At 45.7% G+C, this 26880-nt stretch overlaps 1 protein-coding gene across 2 annotated transcripts in view; it reads left to right on the forward strand.

Annotated features, from left to right (window-relative positions):
- The window catches only part of SPIDR (scaffold protein involved in DNA repair), a 3076965-nt gene extending 3050497 nt beyond the window's left edge, over positions 1-26468 (forward strand). For both annotated transcript variants that reach the window (XM_069621022.1, XM_069621023.1), the window contains one exon: positions 26044-26468. In XM_069621022.1, the coding sequence (XP_069477123.1) occupies positions 26044-26178 (135 nt within the window). In that variant the 3' untranslated portion in view covers positions 26179-26468. The remainder of the gene's footprint in view (positions 1-26043) is intronic.
- The last annotated feature ends 412 nt before the right edge of the window (positions 26469-26880 follow it).

Here is a 26880-nt window from a genome sequence, read left to right on the forward strand (position 1 = left end):
AATAGTTCCATTGCATACAATAACTCTATCTGTATCAGATGATTGAACGGAAAAAAAGTTGGCAAGTAAGTAAGGATATTACTTCTTCATGTCTAAAGTAGGTAATACATTCCAACCTACAAAGGAGATGCCAACTAGCCATACTTAACAATATGAAAACCACGTAACAAAAATAAGAATAGGGACCGCATTCTGAGTTTGCCGGAGCATTAAAATAAGTGGCGGTAACGGAATTACAGCCGTATTTACGACACTTACAAATTTAGATTTTCAAATGAAACTCTGACATTCAACCTCGTTTCGTGTGGAGGAAATTTCCGCCATGCTAAACCATTACCACGTGTGGTTATTATTTCTTCCCATTGAGTCCTATGATGCTCAAAAATGAGGGCTAATTGAAGGGTCTGCATGACTCTGAATCATATGGACCCTTCACATTACCTCATTCTAACTACATGTGGTAACAGTATTCAAGTTTGGCGGTATTCACAATGAGGGCCTAGGATTTAGGTCAAGTAACAGTAAGTGAAAAGTCTGAGTATAATCCTTTCAATGCTATTACAATCTGCATTGGTGATCAGGTACTAGACACCCCACCATCACTGCATGGGTTACACCCCAGTTATTTTTACATTTACATCAAATTAAACATATCTACGAGGGAATTCATAGGTGGGCGTCACAGAGGATGAATGTCTGTCATTGCCAAGAGATCAGTGAGCATCATTTCCACTGCTAATGTTACACCTCCCAAATTGTCTACATCTCTACAATGCATAACTATAGTCTGCTTTACAGTTGCCCATCCTTGACATAGCTCCACTGTCTGTGAACGTTTAACTAGTCAGGTCATGGCTGTCCAGCATTTGGATAGAATGATGCTGGGTTGCATAAATCTGAGCTCCAATAAACACTTCACAGGCTCACCCAAATTCGTCTAACCTGATGCTTTTTCGAGTGTTGACTCTACACCATTCCATAAGGCAGGAAATCAATGGCAAGAGCAGATCAAATACTAGAAAGCCACATCAGGAACACCATATTATGGACAAGAGGTAGGGTAAATCAGGTCCATTTTAGTCTCATGATCAGTGTAATGCACACTGTGTAGTATGTTACATTGTACTGCTTACATCTGGAGTTGCAGGATATATCTTTAATTCATGGAAAAATCATACCCTATTCGATTGAGCTCACGACCAACGTCAGCCTTCCATTTCCCCCTTACAAGTCAGTGCTGCTGGTGTCTTATCTATGTATCCTCGGGAGGATAGCTCAGGGGCAACGTGCTCGCCTTGGAAGCAAGACGACACGGAGCACCACAGGTTCCATCCCTGTGTCCATGCTTAGAAACCTCTGGGTAATAAGCGCGTTGTAAATAACCTATCATATCATAGATAGCCCTACATAGCATTGTAACTGTCTGAGGCTCTCTACCTACCTCAAAATGTGCTTATCAACTCTCTAAGCTCAGTTGGGAAGTTTTCTCAGCTTTCTCGCTCTGCTTTATTAATTCTAGTAATTTGCAATGAATCCCCATTTTTAGTCCCGCAATGCACCATGATTTCTGTAAGTGTATGAAATCTACCAAAACCCTAGACATCTACTCCTTTTATACAATCCCCCATGTTGCCACAGCCTAAGATATACCTCTGTCAGAATCCTGAAGGTGTCTGACCTGCCAGTCCCCGGAGATCTGTCATCCAGGTGGCCAGGACACAGCCATCACTATTGGATCCAGTTTGTGAGGGTGGACCAGTGGAGGAGGATCACCTGCATGGCGGGGTCTTCAGGGAATGGAAGTGGGACACCGATGGGTGAGACTGAAGGTGTCTGACCTGCTAGTCCCCGGAGATCTGTCATCCAGGTGGCCAGGACACGGCCATTAATATTGGATCCAGTTTGTGAGGGTGGACCAGTGGAGGAGGATCACCTGGATGGCGGGGTCTTCGGGAAATGGAAGTGGGACACCGATGGGTGAGATGCAGTACCCCCTTCCTTATAACACCTTTTCCCCATCCTATCCCGTAGGATATTTAGAAGCTGTACCCCGCATCCCCTTTTACGACACAAACACATTCTTACACTGTGAAAGACAACAGACTAACACCAAAGCCATTTACCTGACGTGTCCCAACACAAGGGTCAGGCAGAGTCAGGCAATTGACAATAACTACGCACACATAACAGCCCTGTCCCTTCCCAACAGGGATAAAAGGCAGAGCATAAGAGCACACTATGAGCAAGGCAACACTGCACAAGGAAACAGCTATTCCAGGATGGCAGTTCAAAAGGAGGAGGAAGGCAGAGAGACCTGAAAGGAAGACAAGGAGGGAAGTGCCCTTGCCCTTTTCAACCCAGACTGGCAAAGCCTCTGTGAAGGGAATCATAAGACCGGGAACTACAGCTGGCGTGTGGTGTAACAGATGTCAACCGTGCACTGGACCCTCCCTCACTGATAACCAAGGTAGGGAGACGTGCTTGCTACCGTGGTACCGTCCTTGAATCCAGAGACAAGTAACGCCAAGGAGTTGAGCACAGCCGTTGAGTCAGAGGGAGCACCTGATAGGAAACCAGACTCTGTTGAGTGAAGGTTGCAAATGGCAACATGAGATGTGTTGAAAGAGCTGGTGAACAAAGAACGTGTGCGTTACTAAACTTTTAAGAAAGCCAGGGAAAGAACAGCTGCAGAGTGGTCCGGTGCCACATGGGCACTCATTCGAAAGACTCTGGCTGGTCCCGCTTTGTTGAAACTACAAATGCCAGGAGGCGCTAGGAGAGCCCAAAGTAAAAGGTCAAAGTGGTCATACAAGGGTCGAGTAAAACCCCTTGTAAAATCGAAAGTCTTTGACACGTAGTCAAGAGGAAAGCTAAAGGGAAGTGAATCCTGCATTGTGATAAAGCAAAGTCAACTGTGTATCTGGCTGTAGTGAACCTGACTGAGGGAGGCTAACATTAAAGAAAGATCGTAGCCCGGTTTAGGGGGATCCAGGGGTGAAGTCATCACCCAACGTAAGAGATTACAGAAAGGAACTTTTGTTTTGTTATTGTTGACACATCAGGCCCTCAGAGGCAAGAGACTTTGTATGAAAGAGACTTGGCCACAGAAGGTCCTGATATCGCTGAAAAGAACTGTAACCTTGTGCTGGAGAAGCCCAGGTGTGTGTTGTGCTCAGAAGTCCTGCCTTGTCCCGTGCTAAAAACGTGGGGAAGGCAGACCAGTTATACCATCCTGATTTATCATTTTGTGAACACTTTTTTCTTTTCCGGTGAACGTTATCCCACACTATTTAGTAACTTAGCGGTAAGGATTGGCAATAGTTTCTTTTTAGTATAGGCCTTTTTTTTTACAAGGCGCCACCAGGACTGCCTTATTATTATTTGATGGTTGTAACGTGCTCCCATCTTAGAGGTTTAGATTAGATGTTTTTCTCACCCATTTATACAGTTTATCAAACACCCTTGAACTGTGATTACTTTTGTCTGTCTTTACTGTTGCCACCATGAGTTCCTTACACCTCTCTTCTTGCCTGTGCTAAGTTTGGGAGTGACCAAATTGAAACACTAGAAAGGGACACTCTGTAGCATACCCTTCTCCCCAGTTATAAAGGATATGGAGTTTCTCACAATTTAGGGGTCTTAACAGTCAACAAGTACTACCAATCCAGAAGATCTACATGTGAGCCCGATAGGGTGTTTCCTGCAAAGTGCTTGAAGAAATCTCTTTTGTCACTTTGGCCTGTCTAAGGAGAAGGTTGTTTTTAGGTCACGTGCCTCTTTCCTTCCTATGGTGTTATCTGAATTTGATGTATCTCAAAAGATCACTCTACCGGTTTTCTACCCCCCTCCTCACCATTCTAAGGATGAAGAGAGGTTATAAAGTCTTGACCCGAAAAGAGTTCTTAGCTTTTTTATTGCAAGAATTTAAAATATTAGAGAAGAAGAGTAGCTGTTAATTTGCTACACTGGTCACAAACTAGGCAACGCTGTCACCAAGCAGACACTGTCAAGATGGATTATCCTATGCATTTCAGAGTGCTATTCCATTGCTGGGAAGGCAGTCCTCGACATCCAAGAGCCCATTCTAACAGGGGAGTGGAAACTACTTTGGCTCTAAAAAGAGGTGTACTAGTGCGGGACATTTGCAATGCTGCAACATGGCCCTCTCAACATACATTTTCAAAACACTATTTGTTAGTTACACTGTCGGGTCAGGACACTTGATTTGGAAGAGTGGTTCTGCACAACAGTATGTGCTAATTAAACTATCAAAAGAATCTTCTTCTCCCACCTCCATCTTTAAAAACTGCTATGGGAGTCTATCAAAGATGGGGAATCCGTGGGAGGACACAATCCAATAAAAGATAAAAGAACAAATTACTTAACTGATAATATTATTTCTGGTGGATGTTACTCCAACGGATTCCTCATCGTCCTCCCAGCCTACACCTCTGACTGAGCGAATTCTCATTTCTTCTCTCTTTCAAGGTTGCATTATGATCCTCAAGATGGCTGAACATGGGGCAAGGAAAAACTAGGAACTGAGGTAACGGGGCACAGTGCCTGCTATTTATACCATCATCGATGTAACATCCGGACTCAGGAATGGAAACCATTTAGGGACATCAATGCCACGCAGCGCCCCCTGCTGTTGAATTTCCTTTCCAGGAACTGCAAAGCAGGGCACAAATATCAAACATGAGGAATCCGTGGGAGGAACATGCATCGGAAAAAACATTACCAGGGGAAAGTAAATTGTTCATCTGAGCACGAGTACGTAGTTGGGGGCAGACATGTGGGAAATTAAAAAAAGACACTCCAGTTGAGATTGCCAAACATCAGGGGGCACAGTACTAGCAACATGCAGGTCTCCAAATGTTTTAAACTACAACTTATATGACACCCATCCATTGGCAATCCTGACTTTGGATGATGGGATTGTAGTCAAAAACATTTGGCGAGCCAAACCTTGCACAAACCGTTCCCACAACTAAAAGTAGAGTTTGATGCAGTCATAGCACCGTGCCCCTCACTTGCTACGGAAACCACTACACAGTAAACTGAAAGGCCACACACCTATTGTTTTATCTACAAAAAGCGCTGTCTGTTAACAGTTGCAGAATAAGGGCAAAGCTTATCAGAATGACAGTGGCTCACGGGAAGACCAGTGTTTCCACTTCTAAGGTCAGCCGGAGTAAAGTGTGTCCTGTAGGCAGCTGCACAAGAAACAGTGTGCGAAACACCATTGGCAGGCCGCATAGCTTCACAAAATAGACATAAGAGCAAGGCATATCTATAATATGTAGGGACAAAACCTGTATTTATTTTCTGTACATTACAAGCATTCTCTATACTGCACCATGATATACTGTAACAAATAAAGTATCACACTGGATGGGCTGTGCCATGCTGTCAACTGCCTCAGTCTGGGGACATATAGTGGGGTGAATAAAGGGGCCGGGTACTTATCTGAGCTAGAGGACAATGGGCATGGGATGGTGTAGGAAGGATTCCCCTTTATGCCCTTTCTTAGTCTCCGCTCCATGACAGAGTACTGTCACATGATCCAAACCAAAGACATTGGGCCTCATTACAAGTCAGCTGGTCCGGAAACAACAGTGGTGGTAAATCCGCCGCCAATGTTGTTTCTGGACCGGCTGATTCCAAGTCCTGCAGGCGGAAGGTGTCCCTCCCACCAGGTCTGACCTGGCGGGAGTAACACCACCTGCCTGCAGGCGGACATGAATACACTGGCTCCTCTCTCATAGACGGAACCAGTGTTTCCATGTTCCCCATCTCCATGGAGTCCTACAGGACTCCATGGGAATGGGGATTTACAGAATTCCGCCTCCGGAATTACTGGGTCACCGGGGTTATAAATGCCCCGGTGATTCCGGCAATCACAGAGGCAGAATGGTATTACGGGTCTGGCGGCAGCCTGCTGGTTTTTCTGGCACGGCTACCGCCGGACTCGTAATGAGGCCCACTGTCCCCTTAAGAGGGATAGGTCTTGCTTTCTATGTAACTGAGAGAAAGTGTACATTCTGTGATACAGTCTCCTCGCTTCATAAAAATAAGTGTTACATTTCTTCAAGGAACTAAGAAAGTTAACACTGTACCTTTATGGAAAAGGGTCTTTGCTATTAAAGGAAAACTTCAGACGATGAATTGGATCCCTCCAAGTCGGTAAAGGAGAGCCGTTCGATGGTCGTGCACAAACTAGAAGATCTACACCAATTTAATAGCAAGACTTGCATAGACTGCTGAGGCCAACATAAATGTTACTCTAGTCCCACAATGAGCGCACAAGACATTAGAGGCCAATTGAAGTACCCGAATGTGCCCACGCTGAAAAACCTGCTAATAGGGAAAAGCTGCATTAATTTCTCAACAATGCAGACAAAGAGATCCTGTAGGAAATCAGTGCCCAAATCAGAAATGCTTTTGGTTTGCTCACCAGCAGTTTATAGACATATGGAACGCGTTAGACGCCTATAACAATTTCACAGGCAGGTATACTGAATTTCAAAATGGCAGTATAGCCTTTTGAAAGCTTAGTCCAGCCATTAAGATTCAAATAAATACTGGGGAAGCAATTAAATCACAGGCCCTCTCTAAATGACGATTCACATTCACAGGTGCTGACCCTCACAGAAATGCCAACGCACATGTAGGGGTAAAAGGGCTATATTGGATCAGTGACACGGCCAGGCATAGGTAGTAAGGAGATGGAGCTTGGAGTTTGCTTGTGCTCCTTGCTGATGCTGCAAGGAGCAGGAGTCTTGGCTTAAGCGGACGATCCAGCACAATCCAAGAATTAAAAGCTGGAGGAGAGTCTTAGCTGACAGGGGTAACCAGAGACAAATGAGTAAAGAGTGGTGGCCAAGGAGGTAGAGGAAGAATATCAGGACATGAAGAATTGTGATTATCGGGACGTGGAGAGTGTTGAACATCAGTGGGTGCTTGAAGATCAGGGGGCATATGGAGGAGGATTTCAGGAGGGAATAGAAAGTAAATATCAGGAGGTGGTGAATTGTATTTATCAGGAGGGGGAGAGTGATAAATGTCAGAAGGTAACTGTTGATTGTCAGGAGGTAAATAAAGATGACTATCAGGAGGAGGTAGAAGGAAAATACTAGCACCTGGAGAACTGTGAGCATTAGGCGGTGACAGCATTTGATTATAAGGGGGTGGTGGAAGGTCAGTGCCCAGAAGGTGACAGGAGGTGAACAACAAGAGGTGACCAAAGGTGAATTCCAGGATTGGGGGACATAGGATGATGGATGAGAGGTGTCCACAAGTGTGAAGGTTATTGGGAAGAGGGAGGTGCCTGCAGGGGTGATGAAGGTTTCTGGAAGGCGGGAAGTAACAAGATGGATGGAGAATGTTTTTGGAAGGTCCCCACCCAGGTGAATAAGTCTCTTGGAATGTAGAAAGTAGCCATAGGGGTGAAAGGGACAGAGAAGCGAAGAGTGCGGAGTATTAGTCGGAAGGTGGGGAATGAAAGAGAAAGAATTGGGAGATCAAAACAAGGAGCTTGTGGAACAGCTCATACTAGAGGTTGCAAAGACGGGGGGAGAGATGCTTCAGTAGGAGAGTTATGAAGGGGGACCAACAGAGTGTGAGGCTTAGTGGCACTATTTTCAGATTGGAGGGACAGGATCAGTAGAGTTGGACACTTGCTTATCCTGCCAACCTCCCCGGACCTGTAACAAGACACCCCGGAGTTGAGTTTAAAAAGGGGTTTGGAAGGAGATGGGAAACAGATACTGGAAATCAGGGAAGTTTGAGAAGACAGGAATACAAAGAATGGTGCTGGAAACCCCTTTAAACCCAGAGCTGAGAATTAGAAGAAGTGTACAGTGACCCTTGAAACCTGGAGGTAAGCCGTGGAGGAGGGCCAGACACTCTGATTACTGTGACTGGTAATATAGGCAGACGGCCAGATCAGCAGCAGCCACCAGAGATTTACCAGAAGAGACCTTGGTGCTTGCTCAGGTAATGGAGTTACAATACAATTCTCAACTGGGGAAAATCCTTTTGGAACTTCTGGTACAGTTTGACTTTTTAGTTACCCTTAAATACTTTGCATACACCGTCTCTTTTGTTAAGTTACCCCAGCCCTGTTTTTATTATTTTGGTCCAACATTATATAGGACCACAGAATAAGTCTGTGTAACCTCGAGTCTGGGGTTGTCTAGACCGCTGATCCTTGTCTGATATATGGCAGCTGGTAGAAGGGCCAGGGCAGGCATGCTGTCTTCAACGAACTGCAAAAGGAAAAAGAAAATTGCACTTTACTGTTGTGTGCACCTTACTGTATATTCTCTGCATTCATTTGGTTTTAATAGGTCTGGATGGTTTCCCGGGGGGGCTCTACACCCCTGGCCTCTTTTGTGTGGGAACATATTTTATTTCCACATTTTCTAATAGGAAAGGGTATGGGCTTTCTAAAAAATGTGTAATGTGCCTGTTCTGCAGGCTCTCTATCTCCTTGCCTCTACCTCTCCTTTGTGACTTGAACATCTACCTGGATGCTACCGGCCGTTCTTCAGGACTTTAGCAACCTCTGCAATTCTCTTCCTCTATTCTTCCCTCTGGCCCGGCTCACTCTGCAGGGCACACCCGGGATGTTCTGATCTTCTTAGACCTCCCCTTCTCTAACCCTTTCACCACTCCTTTCTCTTGGAGTGATCACTGTCCCCTTTCTTCCCACCTCTCTCTCTCCCCGCAGTCAAGCTGACACCAGCACTGCACCCTACCTTCTCGGTCATCTGACCCATGAAGCGTGTGTCAGTTGAGGCTTTCGCAGCTACTTTCTCTCCTCCGCATGCACCTTTGGCTGACACACACCCTGACACAGCCCTCTCTGACCTTCATCTCTCTATCTCTAACAATCTGGATGTATTTGCCCCTGGTATGAGGATCCGCTTGAAGCCCAAATCCAAGTGCAACTCTTGGTACGATTCGGACCTCGCCGCCCTTAAACGCAAGCGTAGGGTGGTGGACCAGAATTGGAGGGTATCGGGTGCACCCCCTCACAAACTGGCCTGTTGCCTACTCCAAAGGCAGTACAGACGCGCTGTCCTCTCTAAAGAGGAGAGCCTAGATCCAAGCCTGCATCTCTGCGGCATTTAACAACTCTGCCAAACCTTTCAAAATCTGCAAGTAGCTGGCCAATCCGGCTGCAGTTTCTACCTCTCCTTTTCCCTCCAAGGCGTTCTACACAACCTTTACCTCTCATTTCACTACTAAAACTCAGGACATCCTGTCCACCCTCTCTTCCTCTACCTCCTCTTCCTCCCCCTTTACCACTCCTGGCCCGTCTGAGGCTGTCTCTCCTCCTCCTTTCTCCTCCTCACCCCAGACAATTTTTCTAGACAAGTCCGATCTATGAAAGTCTTGTCAAAGCAGGTACTCCCCTGCTCATCCAGAAGCATCAAGGACCACATCGACACCGTTGCTCCAGCCTTAGCCGATTTCTGCAACCACTGGAACTTTCCCCTCCCTCTTAGGCACTCTCTTGTGCACCCCCTTCTAAAGAAGCCCTCGGCCGGTCCTTCCTCTCCAGCTATCGCCCAATTTCCACCACTCCTTTCCTGGGCAAACTCTTGCAAAAGCTGGCCATCTCCCAGTTTAATCTACATACTGAATCTGTTGGTTGCCTCCATAACCACCAGTCAGGCTTCAGAGCTGCCAGAAGTGTGGAAACTGCTCTCCTGAACACCTATGACGACTTGCTCTCCAATCTTGGCTCTAATCTTGTTTGTCATCATTCTTCTCGATCTGCCCTCTGCTTTTGACACGGTCAACCATGCATCCTGCTCAATCGCCTCCGTGACAACCTTGGTATTACCGATGAAGCCCTGGCCTGGTTGACCTGCTTTCTCACTGACCGACCCTCTCAGGTCTAACTGGGCTCTTTCCTCTCTTCTATTTCTCTCTCTACTTATGGTGTTCCCCAGGGGTCTAACCCCGCTCCCTGGCTCTTCAACCACTACCTGGCACTCTTGCCCACGGCATCACTACTTTCTGCTCCAATTTTCATGTTTGCGGATGACACTCAGCTCTCTTTAAGGCTCCCCTCAGCCACCTATGCTTCTTCTCTCATACCAGGCTGTCTGGCCGCAGTTCGGGAATGGTGTGCCACCAATGATCTCTGCCTTAATGTCATAAGACTGAGATCCTCCTCATTGGGCCACCCGCTCCCTTCTTTCCTCTCCCTCTCTGGCCGCCCACTCTGGGCCCTCTTCCTGCTCCTTCCTCTGAGACTAAGAAACTTGACGTGACACTATCAGCTGCACCTCCTCAGAGGTATTCCACCTTTCCTATCCTTCCCCCAGAGGTTCACTGTCTCCAGAGCTCTGGTTCTCTCTAGGCTGGACTATTGCAACAGCCTCTTTCTAAATCTTCCTGCCTCTACTCTTCAACCTTTACAACTTATCCAGAACAGGACTGCGAGACTTGTCCTCGGCCTCAAGCCCAGGGATTGTATGTCTCCAGTTCTGAAATCTCTTCACTTGCTCCCCGTGGCTGTAAGGATCAAGTTCAAGACCCTCTGCATCGTCCACAAGGCTTTCTGTGGCCTGGGACCGCTCTGCCTCCAACTTTCTATTCCAAAACATCTTCCTTCTCGAGCTCTCCGCTCATCCACCTCCAACTCTCTGAGGGTCAGACGCTTCTCCAGAGACTTGGGCCAGATTTATCTCCTCGGCTGGGGCTTCCCTCTGGAACAGCCTCCCGGCCTCTCTCAAACTTGAGCAGAACCACCTGCCATTCCGGAAGCAATTCAAGACCTTCCTTTTTGCTTCCGCTTTCTCTTTTCCTCTCACCTGCTGATGCACCTGACTGCTCCACGCACTGGTCACCTGGTCACCCTCAGATCACGGGCTTAGGCTCCTGAATATCCAGTTGCCCTTGTACTGCCTCTGGGCTCCCCAACACTTAAGGGTCTGTATCTGCAACCCTACAGTCCCTTCTCTCTACATTTATGAGCCACCCACTGGCTTCACTTATGAGTTAACTGCACTTCCCCCTTCCCCCTGGCACTTCTCCCCTTCTCTCTTCCCCACACTTGCGCGATCTGGCTGATGCAAGGTCTAGTAAGATAATTATTTTGTCCTCCCTCTGTTTCCCCCTCCTTGTCTTGTTGCGCCTAGAAACACTTGTGTACAGGCGTGTTATAAATGCCACATCATATCATAATATGGGGCTACTTTGACAATTATTTCTAGGGCCTTTTTTGCTTCCCAGTCCACCCCTGCATAGACACATGTAAGCAAAGACCTTGTGTACAGGCAGTGTAGCTTGCGTTTAGCGCCATACCATGGAAAGAATGAAGAGGTGCCGTTACTTTCTTTTTAGGTCTATTAGTGGTGGGGTCACACATTCTCCAGAGTCCATTCACCCTGAAAGAGCATCTCGTCGTATCATGGAAACGGGTACAAGTCTAGTACTAAATGGAATTTATAAAGCGCACATCCATCTTGTAAGCAACTGGCAGGGTCAGACTGGACCATAAAATTGTCTCTGGCACCAATGAAAAAGTGGCCCACCGTTGTAAATGGCAATTCATTCCTTTTGTGACACTGTTTCAGTAGTACCCATTGGGGAGTTTTTTTGATAAAATCTAATGCAAATTGTGCATGTTGAAGAATATTTATCCAGCAACACTGGTCAAAGCTACTAGCCGCATAGTGAATTAACTGATCAAACTGCCCCATATTGGCCAAAAAAGTGGCCCACTTTCACACAAAAAACTGGTCCACACCAGCATTTTGTTTTTTTGGTTCGGCCATGGGCCTTTTGCCCCATAGGCCAGTCGAAGCCTGGCAACGGGGTGCTGTGCATCCCCTGGAGCGCTGGCGATGGGGAGGCTGGAGGACAATAGGACATTGCACCTCTCTCCCGTCAGGGATTCTTGCTTTGCTAGTGTCCGCGCACATGTTTCCATTTTTCATCTTCTTTAAAGCTCTTTAGATCATCACTAGAGCACCGGGAGCCGGGATGTTGCCGGGTTAGTTGCTGTAGCGATGGAAGAATGCATGAACATTACAGCAGGCACAACTGGAATTTTGTTTTCTTCTGAAAGTGAACAATAAAATTGTATTGCCAAATTCCAGAACTAAAGATGCAGAACATAGCATTCCAGAGCCGATAGTACGCTTACCTCATGCTGTCTCCCTCGGGTTTATTGCCAAGCACTGCTGCCTCGCGCCACCCCGATAGCTAGCTCTCTTTACAGTAGTGTATTGCTGGAATCTATCTGCCCTTTCTGCGGCTGCTACTTTCTTACTGTAGTGAGGCCTTTGTGGGCTGCCTCGTGAAAGCTACGGTAATAATGCCTCACCCTGGCCACATCAGAGTCTTGTCAAAAAGGGCCTCTTAAATTAACTCAACAGAAAACAGGGCTCTGGAAAGTTTGAATTGTGTTTTTCTTATTTTATGAGCGCGATAAAGCGAGTCGCAAACATTGAAACTGTACACGGCAGTAAGAAGAGTAAAGTGAATACTGTTTCGCTGTTATTAGTACTCAGGCTTGTGAAAAGGAACAGTTCTGCCGAGTTGTATCCATGGTAATCCCGAGTTTTATCATTCTCCCCCTTCACCGCCAGCCTTCTGCCTGCTGCCTGCTGCTACTGCTTAGCCTGCAGTCCCCAGACACCCTCCTGAGGACAGTGGCGCAACTAGACTGGAGCGCCTTTGTGGGTGGGAGGGAGTGGTCTAACCCTTCCAATGTTGGGAGAGGGGCTAACTTCAGGGACTGTGCGGGCGAGGGGTACACTGACTTGTGTGGGGTGCTCTCTGCCAAGGCATGTTTGAGGGAACTTGTGTCAAGTTAGTATAAACATTTTGCAATTTAATGCACCCCCAGGCCACTAACAGTGCCTCTACGCATGAGAAGATTGAAGAACAAAATGCACATTTCTAGTGGTACTTACCAGCATGACAAAGCTGTGGTTGGCCTGGGTCACATGTTTTGCCCAGGATCAGACACTTTGGTTAAGCAGTGAAGCCAGTATTTGAACCCAGCCATTTACGCAATTTACCACATACCTTTCAAACTCTAGTTAGCACAAATGTGTGTTTTGACTTTTAAGTATTACAAAAGGAGGAGACCCCTACTGACATGGGAACTGGGGAATACATGATCATACAAGAGGTTGTTCCTATTGGGAATAGTTTACACAGTGATTGTCAAATGTTCACATGAATGTTACTCGAGGCAATCAATAGTCTAACACTAATCTTCTGATAAATATCAAGATAAGCATCAGATGTTTAATTCAAGATGTACTCTTTTATAGAGTTAAAATGTTTACTATTCATTGCCTCAAGTAACACATTCATGTAAACATTTGACTGTTATAAAATAATTGCCTAAACGATTCCCACTGGGAACAATCTCTTGACTTTTAAGAACCGCAATAATGCGGTCTACTACCTCCTACTCTAACCACCTGATCACTGATATGATATGACATGGCGTTTATAACACGCCTATACACAAGTGTTTCGAGGCGCGACGAGGCAAGGGAGGGCAACAAAGGGAGGACGGACAACGATCCTACTAGGCCAGGTGTCATTCAGATCGTGCAAGTTCTTGGGAAAGGGGAAGGGACAGTGCTGTACATGGGAAGATGATAACAATAAGTAAGTAAACGGCCAGCATGTGGCAAGTGCATAGGTAAGCGCGGGCATCAGGTGTCAAGGGCTGGTAGGGGGACTGTAGGGATACTGCAACAGTCCCCAAGTGCGGGGGTTGCCAGGTGAGCTGTGCAGCTGTGTGATGCTGGCGGGGGAAGGACCTGGGCCCGAGATCAGAGGGTGTTCAGGTAGCCAGTGCAGTTTCTGGTTACAGCCAGGAGGTCAGCAGAGGAGGGGAGGAGAAAAAGTAGAAGCAAAGAGAAAGGTTTTTAGGTGCTTCCGGAACCGGAGATGGTTCTCCTCAAGTTTGAGGGAGGCAGGGAAGCTGTTACAGAGCGAGGCACCTGCCGAAGAAAGAGGTCTACCACCAACTCGTTGCTTGGAGAAGCGACGGACCCTGAGGGAGTTGGAGGCGGATGAGCGAAGAGCTCGAGAAGGAAGATATTTAGGAAGAGAGAGTTGAAGGTATTGAGACCCCAGACCCCAGAAGGCCCTGTGAGTTTGAGGGAGGCAGGGAGGCTGTTCCAGAGGGAGGCACCCGCCGAAGAAAGATGTATTACTTGCTCTTCCTACTAGTAAATAAACACTTATTATTTGCAACCAAAGGTGTGGATGGGTGGGGATCAAAAGGTGGCGGGGACTGCTGGATAAGAGAAAGAATCACAGCAGCTCCCTGCCTTATATGTGTCCCACAGGCGCCTGCCACAGGAAGTCAGGCCCTGGGGGACGTCTCTTCCACCTCCACTGAGGGTGGCGGCCAGAGTGGACAGCCCACTGTGTATGCTGTCCCCCTAGCGCCCCCTACCAGGAGTCGGTTCCCCTCTTAGCGGGGAGATCCCCCATTGGCCACCCCCCACCTCTTCTGCCCATTGTCTAATAACCACCTATAGAGTTTACTTGCAAAGTGCCCATATCACCAAAAGCAACCTCGCAATATTTAAGGCCTAATATAAACGTTTCAAGTCAAAAGAGGGTCTTTGTAGCTGTATTTGCCACATCCTGAATGGAAGACTACAAGTCCAAGAATGCAAACTGATTTTTCTTTTTTATTTTTTCAACTCTTTAAGTTATTCAAAAATAAGTACAATGCAGAGCAGGCAATCAAAAATGGAACAAATAGAGCATAACAAAATATCAAATGTGATAACTAAATCAAGGCAAATACAGTGAGGAAAAATAAATAACTCTACAAACCTTAATTGGCAATTCACCACTAACCAATTATCCTAAACAGCACTTTTACACTTAACTAACAAAAATACAACATCAAAGACACCACAAACATCAACCCTCCCCTCCCACCACCCACTGCCCAAAAAAATAAAAAAATAAAAATAACACATTCTGACAAAGCATCAGTCATAAAACACATTGAATGTACTCCATTGTTCATTGTAAATTTCCTCTTTGTGTAATCTACCCAATTTCAATTAACCAATCATCTACACATGGCTTTTTCCTAGTCTTCCAGACTCGTAATATCAGTCTGACAGCAACTAGAAAGACTTTTTTAATCCAACACAACATCAGATATTCAAGATGTCTCACACAACTCCAAGATTTCAATATCACTGCTAGACTGCTAAACCACATGGATATAAATTCAGCTTTTAAAAGTAGCTTTATTTTGTGACTCACTTTCTTTCTGTGGGCATTGCCCAAATGTGGTGTTCAGGGCAGCGCATGTTACATATTCTAGTAAGACTCTTCTGCTGAAGCATGAATGTTAGAGGCAGCCACAGTTCTTCCACCCCCTTGCTCTGTCCCTTCTCGCGCTCTGCACTTTAACGTTCCGAATGCTCACAAGGACTAGTAGGAGCGCCTTGTTCGTGTTCATCTGTTTTATTCTATTAGCCCTTATTCCCATGTTCCCTACTTGTTTTCCCCGTGGACGCTTTGAAACACAATTAATTGATACACAATAAATAAATAAAATTCACGTCTCAAACAAGACGCGTAAGGACTACTGTGAAGATGAGTTGTCTCATGTCCCCTCGTACCTTTCCAAGCACTCCCCTGACATGCACGTGCTAACATCCCAATTTCAATTGCCTAATAATGTATGCATAACGTGCAGCTGCTGCTATGAACTACATGTTTTACATAAGTAATTGCCAGGCCTTTGTTAACAGCGCAGCCCGGGCTTCGCTTATCATCTGTGTCCTGTCCTGGCTGCTGACATCTCTGTAGGTGAGCGAGGTGAAGTCAACATAACCCAGAATGTCAGGGGTGCAGGATGGCTGAAGCCCTATTTGCCCAGTAGTCGTTCCGTGCCTGCCACCCATCCTGCCCCTCTGTCTTCTTCCATCAGGAGCAGGCAGGGGTGCTGCTATGTCTGGAAATGATCCGGGGCTACCCTAATGTCGGGACTCGGGGATAGCTAGCTTTTGGGTTGTAGCCCCTGAGCTTCTATTTGGGGCTACAACCAAAATACCCGGAGCTAGCAACGCCTCTGGGAGCAGGGTCGGACTGTGGCATCCAATTGTCTCAGCACCAATGAAAAAGTGTCCCACAGTTGCAAATGGCAATTCATTCCTTTTATGACAAACTGATTAGTACCAAAGGGGGAGGTTTTTGATAAAATGTGATGCAAATTGTGCATTTTAAAGAATATTTGTTCAGTATCACTGGCCAATGCTACTGGCCGCATGGTGAAGTAACTTACCAAACTGGCCCACATGGCTCAAAAAAGTGTCCACTTTGACTCAAGAAACAGGGCCAGGGTATTATTTTCCGTTTTTGGTTCAGGCATTGTCCTATTGTCCAGTCCGAGCCTCGTCAGGAGGAGATGCTGTGCTATGACGTGACGCAGGCAACACGTCTTCACTGTTGTTGGCAGCCGTTAGAACAATCCATGTGCAACAACAATCTGTAGGTGTACAAATTAGTATCCTGGGGCCCTCTGGCACCAAGGTGCCTTCCTGGGGGGACTTGGCGCTATAAACCCCTGCTAAGCTTGGGCCTCTAAGATGGGGCAGGGTCATTGCCACGAGGTACCCCCCTGTCTCCCCATCGCTGAGTGTATTTCTTGAATACTAGGAACGTGTTTTTAGTTGCTTTGTCCATAGTAGGCGTTTTCCATGCAGATGCCCCCACCCTTTTGTGGGAGATCACTAAATTAGCCGTTCACAATAAATCATTGATCCAAGATAATTGCTTTGACAACAAGTAATTCAGATGCACTAAGCATTCTTTATAAAATTGACAAAGATGCCGTCAATCCATTGGAGCTTGTTAGGAGGGATGAGCAGTAATGAAGAAACGTACCGGATTCGCTGTTGCAAGCATACATAGCTTCCGCAGCATTCAGTTAGAAGTAAAGGTAAAACCCACCAGCACATTACCAGCAAAGACCACCTATTTGTTTTACCTGCGCCTAAAACGTGCAGGTAAACATTTTAAAATGGCACCAAAATAAAATGTTTTTACTGTACAAAAGGGAAGTGCAGGTGCTTCCTCTTAATGCAATAGTGTATTTGGAGCATAGTAAGGAGATGAACAGCTGATCATCTCTGATGGCTCCTCTCGCCGCCATACCCGATGAATGCGTAAAAGGGACAGTCTTAGCCTCTTCTGTGCATTATCGATTGAAGGCGCGATTTAGTAGAAATACAAAGTAAATTTGTACATTTGAGGTTGCCACTGGCAGAAGTGGTATTTCTGTAATAACTCTGGGGGTATTGTAGAAATGCGACTTATGTCAGTGGTAAACTCTGCATAGGGTAGAATTGGAGAAATGCGGCTGGTGGGGGTGGTATTTAAAAGAGGTGGTCTTTTTGCTAAACAGTCCACTCAACGTGCCATAAGGCCCTTAATGAAGGGTAGTCACGTAAAAGGTGTAAGTGCTGCAACCAGGTTAAAAAATATAATAGGAAATTACAGTAACAGATTGAAGGATATTGGTATCCAAACCAAGTTAATTAAAATGCAGATGTTATTATCCAACTACTATAAAATGTGAATAACATTGATAAAAACTCAATGCAATCACCAGTTAGCAGGGGTTCCTATGGGGAGCAATGATAATCTATGGACTGTGAGAAATGGAAAAGAATGACCAGGCTAGGTAGAAATGCATCTTCAAGCTTAGTCCTTTTTCTGGAGGAAAAACATCACCATCTTCATGGGTGCCAGGGTCCACAAAATAGAATGGGCTAGAACCTACACTACTGTTATGTCCCTAGTGGCCTGTGTAACAGCACTTTAGCGGCTCGTGACCCAACCTGCACCCCTCCTCCCTCCTGAGACCTGATACTACCCAGTAGCAGAATGCTCCTCCTCTTCAATCTATCCCCGCCCTTCATCAGGAAACGTTGGGCCCCCTTGTGAATGTTGCGCTTCTTTCAAAACACCCACTAAATCCTCTTTCCTTCCCTTTCTCCCAAACAACCGTTGAGTCCCTGTGCTCACACCTACACTAACATCATCTCCTCATGTTGTCTGCCAGCTTGGTGCACCTCCACCCCCCCCCCCGGTTCAATTTACCCCACCCACCAAAACTCACTTTAGGGCAATCAAATGCTCAATCCCTCTGATCCCTCTGTAATAACCCTTCATAACTGACCTCTTCGACTCTCACCTCCCCCGCCTATCCACCACAGAAACCAGGATAACCCCAAAGACACTGCCACAATAGCAGCCCTTCATGCCGATTGTGCTACCTTCCCTTACTCCCTGTGCTTATCCAAAAAGGCAGCCGGGTAGATCACCTGATCAAATAAAGATACACCACCCATTCCTCGCCCCTTGACTTCCTCTGCTCCTTCTGTTGAACAGATTGGCATTCAATTGCTTGCTACAACTGCTCTCACATAATTCTAATCTATAGGCCTACTAGCAGGCTCTGCCTTTTTTCCCATTACTTGGACGTCTAACTTGATTCTCTGCCCAGAGGGGAGTTCAACCTCATGAGCATGTCTAAGGCCCACTATGTTTCTGTGTGACTCCTCCCTGCCCGATCACTCTCTGATAATCCTCTAAAACCAGTCAATCCCAATTAGCAGCACCTCACTGGACCTCTGTCTCTTGCTCTCTCCAGCCACCCCCCCCCCACTTACCTTTCCCATATAAATCAAGTCGGGTCTTCCCTTCAAGTGCTCTCCCTGCAAACTCCATTTAGAACAGCTTCTAAGACTTCAATTTAGCACTTGTATCTTCCTTTGAGCACCACTGGCCCGCTCCTGCCTGCCTTCCTTCCCTCCCTTCCACGTCCTCAACAGTGCATCTCCCTGGCCATCTGACAGCTGAGAATGAATCTGGTCCCCCATCTCAGTTGCTGGCGTAAAACCTGGACCCCGCTCGTCTTGTCTCCTACAGTAAATCCCTCCAATCACTTGACTCTGCCAAGTCTTCCTACTACACCAACCCAATCTTCTCCCTTCGCTGTCACCCCCTGGCCCCTCAACAATTCTCCATTCCTCCCTCTCTCTCTTCTAAGGACTTTGCTTGGTACTTAACTGCCAAAATCTCTATGCCTGACACCATCATGACCTTCGTTTCCTCAGTCCCCACCATCCTTCTCTTCACTTCCCTCACCTCTCAACCCTTCTATTCTCTCTGAATTCTACCCCACCGCTCTGGCTGAACCGGCACCTAATCTCTGGTTTCCCAATCCTTAATGTGAAAACTGGGATGTCTTCTCACCAAAACATTATAGAAATGGCACCACTTACCTGCACCTACCTATCCCCTCTCATCAACCTCTCACTGCCCTCATGGGTCTTTCCTTCCTGTAATAAGGTGGCCACTGGCCTACCTCTCTTTACTAAACATACTGCTGACTCCAACAATCAGGCTCAATGATTGACCTGTATCCCATATGCCTCAATTTTCCGAAGTTTTTCATAAAACCAATTATCCCAGTCACTTATCTATCCTCCAGGCTTTTTTTCATCTTTGCTTCCTGGGCAAAGCCCTTGCCTGCATCTTTTCCTACTTAGTTGGTCATTCCTTTTCTATTTCTTGAACCACATGAACAATCTTAGCAACCTTGCCATCAGTCCGGTCTGCCCCGAGGGTCTGTCCTTAGTGTTCTCCCAATCAGTTTCTGTACCTTGTCTCATTACAAGTTCATCTCCTCCTTTGTGTTCTAGTATTATATATTTGCATATGACAGGCAAATCTTTTTTCCACCCCCACATTTACCCAGAACCTCCTTCCAGCATTGCATTGCCAACTCTCTGACCACCGAGTGCCACTGGATGGTGGTTTGCTGCCTGATGCTTACATCTTCCAAATCTGAGGTAATAGCCCTCATGGCTTCTAACATTTCAACCACTTGCCCTCTGCGCAATCCTCCAACCCTAACACAACAACACTGTCACCCCATGACCTGCCAGCTAGGGGCTATCTTTTGACAATGATCCTAAATGTCAAGAATATATTACCTCTGCTGCTGTAGTTTAGGTGTAACCTTCTGAACATTCAGAATGTCTTTCACTTTTCACTCAGCTAACCCCCATCTCAACACTTAGCCTCTGCAGGTTAGGCTACTACTCTGGCATTTCATGGGACTCCCTCTCTACTCCGTTACTCCTCTTCACAAGTGTGAAAGAGTCCCATTGGTAAGGCTAGGAAGAGGGAGGGACCCTGAGGGTAGGTGTAGGCCACCCCCCAAGGAATGCCAATGCCAGAGGTGGTGAACTGGGGATACCCCAGGACTCTTCCCATTCCACAAGGTCACGGACAACCCCCATAACGTGGAGATAGTTAGACTTCAAGGAATCTTAAGGATCTGGGTGCACGTGCTTAGTGGACAGAAATTGTGGCACCAGTCTTTGCGGATAGAGCATGGTTCATGATCCTCACCACAGCAATCTTTACAAGTGTACCTGTGACTCAGCACACACAGAGAAAAGCAGACAATTACAAACAAACACGAGGAGTGGCCAAGGGGAGATGAGAAACACCCACAGAGGGAAAACACCATGGTAGACTCAAGTTGCCGCCGTGACCAGTCGACATTACTCCAGAATGGCAGGTCCCATTTTGAAGTTCTCGGCCAGTGGATGGGATGAGACACACAACCCTAACCTAATCACAGAGCCAAGCTAATAATCAATCTCAGGTACATCCACTTCAGCCCTTAGAGTTTGAAGTCAGGGAGACCGCTTGGAGTTTTGTGGAGCGCAAGGTGGAGAGTGGAAGGAAAAGGAGAGCGAAGGTGAAGGAAGACATTGTAAGCGATGGGAGGGAAGAGAAGGAAGGCATGGGAACAGGGAGAGAGATGCTCCAGGAGGAGGGCAGAGGATAAAAAGGGAAGGGGTAGGGAGGAAGTCATCAGAGGAAGGTGAAACAAGGAAGGAGGTGGTGGAGGTGAAGATAGACAGGACGGTCCAGTGAGAGGTATCAACATTGGTCAAGTACAGTGGATTTGAGAGGTATAAGGCTAAGCCAGAAGGGCTAGAGCTGGCAAACTGCCAGGGTTTCAGGGTAGAGAGCCTTGTGGACTAGTGCCTGAAGACTGATAGAAGCCAAGCCTATAGATGCTGGTAGAGCTGGAAAGTAGAAGTAAGAGTAGTTATGGGCTACCTGGGAGTCAGACTCCAGGTTCTTGTGGAGCCAGAAAACCAACAGAGAAACCTGAGTCAGATTATTGCAGGGCCGGGGGCTTTCCTAAAGATACCAAGGCAGGGGTGCTTGCCAACCCCAGGTGCTGCACAGCCCCTGGCTGTGAAACTCAAAATGACTGCAGTCGGAAATCTGACCTAGGACAGACCAGGAAAAATAGAATGTCATCAGTAAGCCACCACAGCCCGGGGGAGTTCTTTGAACTCTGCATGCAGCCGTGAGAACTGTGAATGACTTCAGTACACATGGGACTCAGGATGTCGTTCCTTGCCTCGAACTGACATTGCACTTCTTTCTGTTTTCCTTGGACATGTCTCACTGTTAATGTCACTATAAACAATCCTCTCTTAGTTCTGTTAAATTGACTTGCTGCTTTTAATAGTGCTGATCATCCTTTATTGATCTTCTCTCTTTTTTGCCTTGGTATGTCTGGCTCTGTTCTATCCTGGTTTCCTTCTTATTTACACAACCGTGTACCTTCTTCCTCTATCATTCTCGTATGGAATTCCCCAAGGTTCTGTTCTTGGTCCTCTTTTGTTTACTTTGTATAACATAACTTTGGCTTAGTGAATTCAATTTTTTGTTATTCACATACAGTTTTACGCTGATGATACTCAGATCTTGGTTTCTTTGCCTTCTTTTCTGAATGTCTTTATCAGTGTTAAGTAAAGTCTTTCTTCTGTTGACTCCTGGATGCAGGTCCACTTTTTATGAATAAGCCCTTCAAAAACTGAAATTTTATTATTCCCAGCCTCTTCTACGTTTTCATACCATCTTCGATTTTATTTTTCTCCTGTTAGATTTCCTATTTCTGATGCAGCTCATAATCTTTTCAAATATTAATTTTAGGAACATTCTGACCTTACATACGTTTTCAGCCACCAAATTGTTCATTGAAACTCTGGTACCTTCTTGCCTTAATTATTGTTGTGCACTTTATGTTGGTCTATTTAATATGCTTTGCTACCTTTACAATCTATCCTCAATACAGGTGTTGCTATTCGGTTTCTTTTTAATCGTCCCACTTTTACTTATTTTGCACATATTAATTATTACCTATTTCTTATAGGTTTCATTTTCATATAGTATGCATGCTCTAGCAGAGGGGTCTGCACCCATTGGCTCTACAGATGTTTTGGACTACAATTCCCATGGCCCCTTGCCGTAGACGATGCTGGGTAAGGCTGATGGAATTTGTAGTGCAAAACATCTACAGAGCCAAAAGCGGCAGACCCCTGCTCGAACACTATCATATCTGTCTGAGTTTACTTCACTTCACTCTCTTTCGATCTTCCTCTCAACTCGTATTGCCGTGCTCTGCCCTCAATGGGCAGCATCACACTTTAGTTATTTTTTATTATTCGCCCATAATTTAGGGAATGCTCTTCCTTTGGAGTTAAGTCGTTGTTCTCTCTTGCCACTTTTTAAAAAAAGCTCAAATGATTGATCACTTTAAGTTGCATTTCGATCAGCATTTTGATTATCATGGTTTTTCTTTCTCATGCTTGCAAAATGGTATTTTCATAAATTTTATTTTGTATTGCGTTTAAATCTGCCATATAAATAAAATTACATGGGAAAAGAAATAATTTTATGCCCGGTTTTCATTGACCTTACTCCAACATGGTGGTGTGTGTAATAAATCATTTTATTTTTGGTGCTGCTTTTGCAGTGTACAAGTCCTTTGTTCATCCCTCGGTCTGTGAGACAAGATATTTACATTTTCTACCTTCACTCTCTTCAACCTCCCCCACCTCAGTGACCCCACCTGAAGGTAGGGTGGCTGTCCATGCATGATGGCTCCCACCTTAAATTGCTTCTTGTATACAAATTGGTCAATGGTCTTCCCACCGCATACCCACTATCTCCATCCCTCATTACCTATTCCCATGCACACTTAGATCTCAAATCCTCCATTACTTCTGTCCCCATTCTCCTTGTGCTTATAACTGGTTTCACCCCTTTATCATATTCTCTTTCCTCCACTGGAACTCCCTACCATCTTACATCAAGACCATCCTCACTCTATCTGGTTTGTAACATATATACACCAGTTCTATCTGGTTTCGTTGACACAATTTTTTGTGATTATTTTGGGCAACCTGATTTGTAGTTCAACTTATATATTAGGTTGAACTATCAAAATTAAGTCGACCAGATTTACCACAAAAAATATGTTTCAACAATCCACCAAATACGATAAATACTGCAAAGTATTAATTGTGTAAAATGTATGTTTGTAACCGTATGTCAGTGCTGTCCTCTCTGGCTGTCCCTATGCTTCTCTACATTACCCAATTAATGTATCTGTTCCTACATTGCAACTACCGATGTAGGACAATTATTAATTGGATTGTCCCATCAGCCATGCATGATCATGCCCTCTTCCCAATCTAAATGATAAATTCAAATTAATCAGTCTCTCAGGTTCATGCAGTAAAAACAAATGTCAGAAGAGAAATAGAATGGAGCGAGAAAATGTGCCTTCTACGACCCTCGTTTAGTGCAAGGAAGCCAGATACGTGACTTACCTCTGTTTGGTGACAGATCTGGGATTCTTCACCCAAATTTTGGAGCTAGCCTTGGACTATAGCCCAACAGGGCTCCATGACCTCCGATGCCTCCTCTAGTATACCACAGCCAGCACCCTTGCAAATTCAAAGAGCTCTGACCAGTTCAGGCCACTTGTGGCACCTAGTGTGGTTGCGACTTAAACAAGGAGGCTTTGGAATTTGGTGTTGGCCCACCCCCGGTATTTTATGGCACGATTTCATGGTAGATCATATTCAAGTCAGCCCAACGAGAGTTTGCAGCTCTTGTAGCACTTAGCAAGCCCTGGCAATAGACCACTGGTTCTGAACCTTCTAGGAGCTGCTAACTAGTCCTGGGTCCTCTGGCTCTTTGTTTTCACAGCAACCTGACGCGGGTTCTCACCAAGGTTTCCAGTCAGTAACAGTGTCACTGTTCCCAGGTATTAGGTTAGGGAGTTGGCTACGCCAGCCATCATAACCAGTCAGGAGACATAGCAGTCAGTGCATCCTTCAGGTACCACAGACACCAGGCAAAGCTCCTCGAAGTATAAACTCCACACAGTTAGAAAACCCTCACTTCCTCTGCCTAGATATTGCAATAATGTGCACTCCCCAAAATCAAGATGGCCGAGGAACTGCGGTCACTGGGAAGAGTGCTCTAAAGAGTGCCTTTAAATTCAAAGGGTAGTTATAAGGCAGCCATTCACACTGCGAGGTAACCCGTGGCGGGCCCTCCTGCCCCCTTACAGAGCCAAGACTCCTGTATCACACTTCAATTAACTGTTGGTGTGCTAGCCCGCTCATCCCCGAGTCCTCTTCTGGAGATGCACTCCAAGGGAAAGCACGCCACGTAGGTATGAACAGCCACGAGCCCAGTTCCACATAACTAATTTAAGTATCCTTGGTGAATATTAGGCATTTTATAATCAAATTGGAATTCATTTGACTCAAGATTGGTCTCACACAGAATTACATAAACTTTCAAAAAATAACCTGTAGCTCACTGCCACCAAGAGATATTAGTTTAATAAATTAATCTTAAATTGGGCCAGTTTTTGCTTTTGGACTACTGAGCATGTTGTCTCTATCAGCACATTAGCAGAAACAAACGTGCAGGCCAAGGAATGGAAAATGCGGTTCCCCGCTCCATGTTCCTTTAACCCTTTATGCTTCACTCTGGAGGCCTAAGTATAGGTTTTGGTCCTGTCTTACCTGAGCACCTACCCCCCACAGTACTGTGTGCCTGAGGTGGGACTATTCCATTTCACAGAAAGCATGGGGCTGAGATGTACAATGTTTGCGGGCATGGTCCAATTGGGGTCATCATAGGAAGAATGCAGAAGTTCACATACAAAAGGGAAACCCTTGGGTAACCTGAAGGACAAATGAAATATTTAACCAACCGGGCAACAATAGGTGGGTAGCATTTCACCCCAATTAGTTTGAAATGTAGCTTTCCAAAATACCTTCTCTGGCGTGTTCATTTCCTTTATTTGTATTACTTTTTAGTTATTTTTAAATTAATATTATTTTACTTCACTTGACTTTTACAAATCTTAATTTTTACGGCGACAACTTAACTAACAAAGAAATTGATCTTTGAGTACATGAATTTGGCTTGTTTCAACTTTCTGTATGGCTTCTGAATACCTTTACATACTTGTAAATACAGCAAATGATAGTCATGTTAACTGTATATATAATATATATGTTTGCAACCGTATGCCAGTGGCGTCTCCTCTTGCTGCCCCAGTGCCGCCCTTGTACACCCGGTTATTGTATATGTATCCGTACACATCTCATCTATCAGTGTAAAGCACCCATGCATGGAATTGCCCAGGCAGCCCCTACATGCTCGTGTTTAGGAGGTTTCTGAAGATCTTCTGCATGTCCAAATGCAAACAAAATAGAAACACAGCGGCTCAGATGCTGGGACTTTTCCTAGAAGACAATCGTGGGTGTTGGATTGTTTACGTGGAGGGGGAGCAGGAGGGAACATGCTGTGGCTGTCAGCATTTGAGTACATTGAACTCACGCATGGATGGTTGCTAGAATGAGACATTACTCTAGTAAGAGTTACTATTTATTATGACAGGAAGGAAAAATCCAGTTCCTTCAGTATTGAAAAAAATGTCCCTGCTAGCTGATAGCTGTCGTTTATGATTTTCCTGTGTTTAACTGCCGTGAAGGGTCACGTCGCCAGAGGACCTTGCACTGTAGAGCTCAGGTATGAGGAGAGACTTGGAACACAATGTACGGCCCTGTTTGCTAAGCTAACATGCCTTTATCGCTTCAGAGTTATGAGCTGGCGAGCGTGCTGGGCAAAGAGGTGGGGCCCCTGAATTGTTACCTCCTCGCGGCAGCCAATCATCACGCATGCAGCCGCGCGGCGCTGGAGGAAGTCGACCTTCTAGAAGCTGGAAGAAAGTGAGGGGAGGGCAGCGACTCAAGTGCCCGTGGACTTTGCCACATTGCACGTGTTACTCTTCAACGTGGAGTGGCCAGAGGCACGCCAGAAGGAGAAGGACGTTTTGAACCGAATGGTGTGCGTAGTGCAAAATGTGAAAGTATTAAAAGCACTGGTGTACAGTACTGAATTCGATTGAACAAGCAGGCCCTTGCTGGTGCGATAACGCACAAAACCTATTTTATTAATTGTAAAACGTCCTTATTTTTATATGTGATGTAGAATAAGTAAAGGTGTTCAACTGCCAAAGCAAATCATGCTTTTGTATTCTTTAAGTGTCTCTTTTTACGGTGGGTGTGTGGACATGAGTGGGCGGTGCGTGTCAAATGTTGTTTAATATTGTAGCGTCTGCTCATTTTGCTGTCGCACAAGTCCTTTTTCGTGTAGATTTTTGTTGCTTATTAACTAGAGTGATGTGCGACCCATTTTCAGTATCAAAACTTTAAAAAAACGAAAACACTTCTTTTCATGAAGTACCTCACCAGTAAGATTTAAAATAAACTTCTTGAGTGTGCTGCCAGAAAACGCATGCCCCTAATTGAATCATACGAATAATGTCGGCAAGTTGCCTATCAGAATGACTTATTGGAACTGGCCTACAACCCCATTCTCTGTGCATTTTGTTGGAGAGTCTAATACTTAACTATCACTCCACCCATCACTATC

Source organism: Ambystoma mexicanum, chromosome 5q (assembly GCF_040938575.1).
Source record: "Ambystoma mexicanum isolate Mex_15411 chromosome 5q, UKY_AmexF1_1, whole genome shotgun sequence".
In the NCBI taxonomy this organism is placed as follows: domain Eukaryota; kingdom Metazoa; phylum Chordata; class Amphibia; order Caudata; family Ambystomatidae; genus Ambystoma; species Ambystoma mexicanum.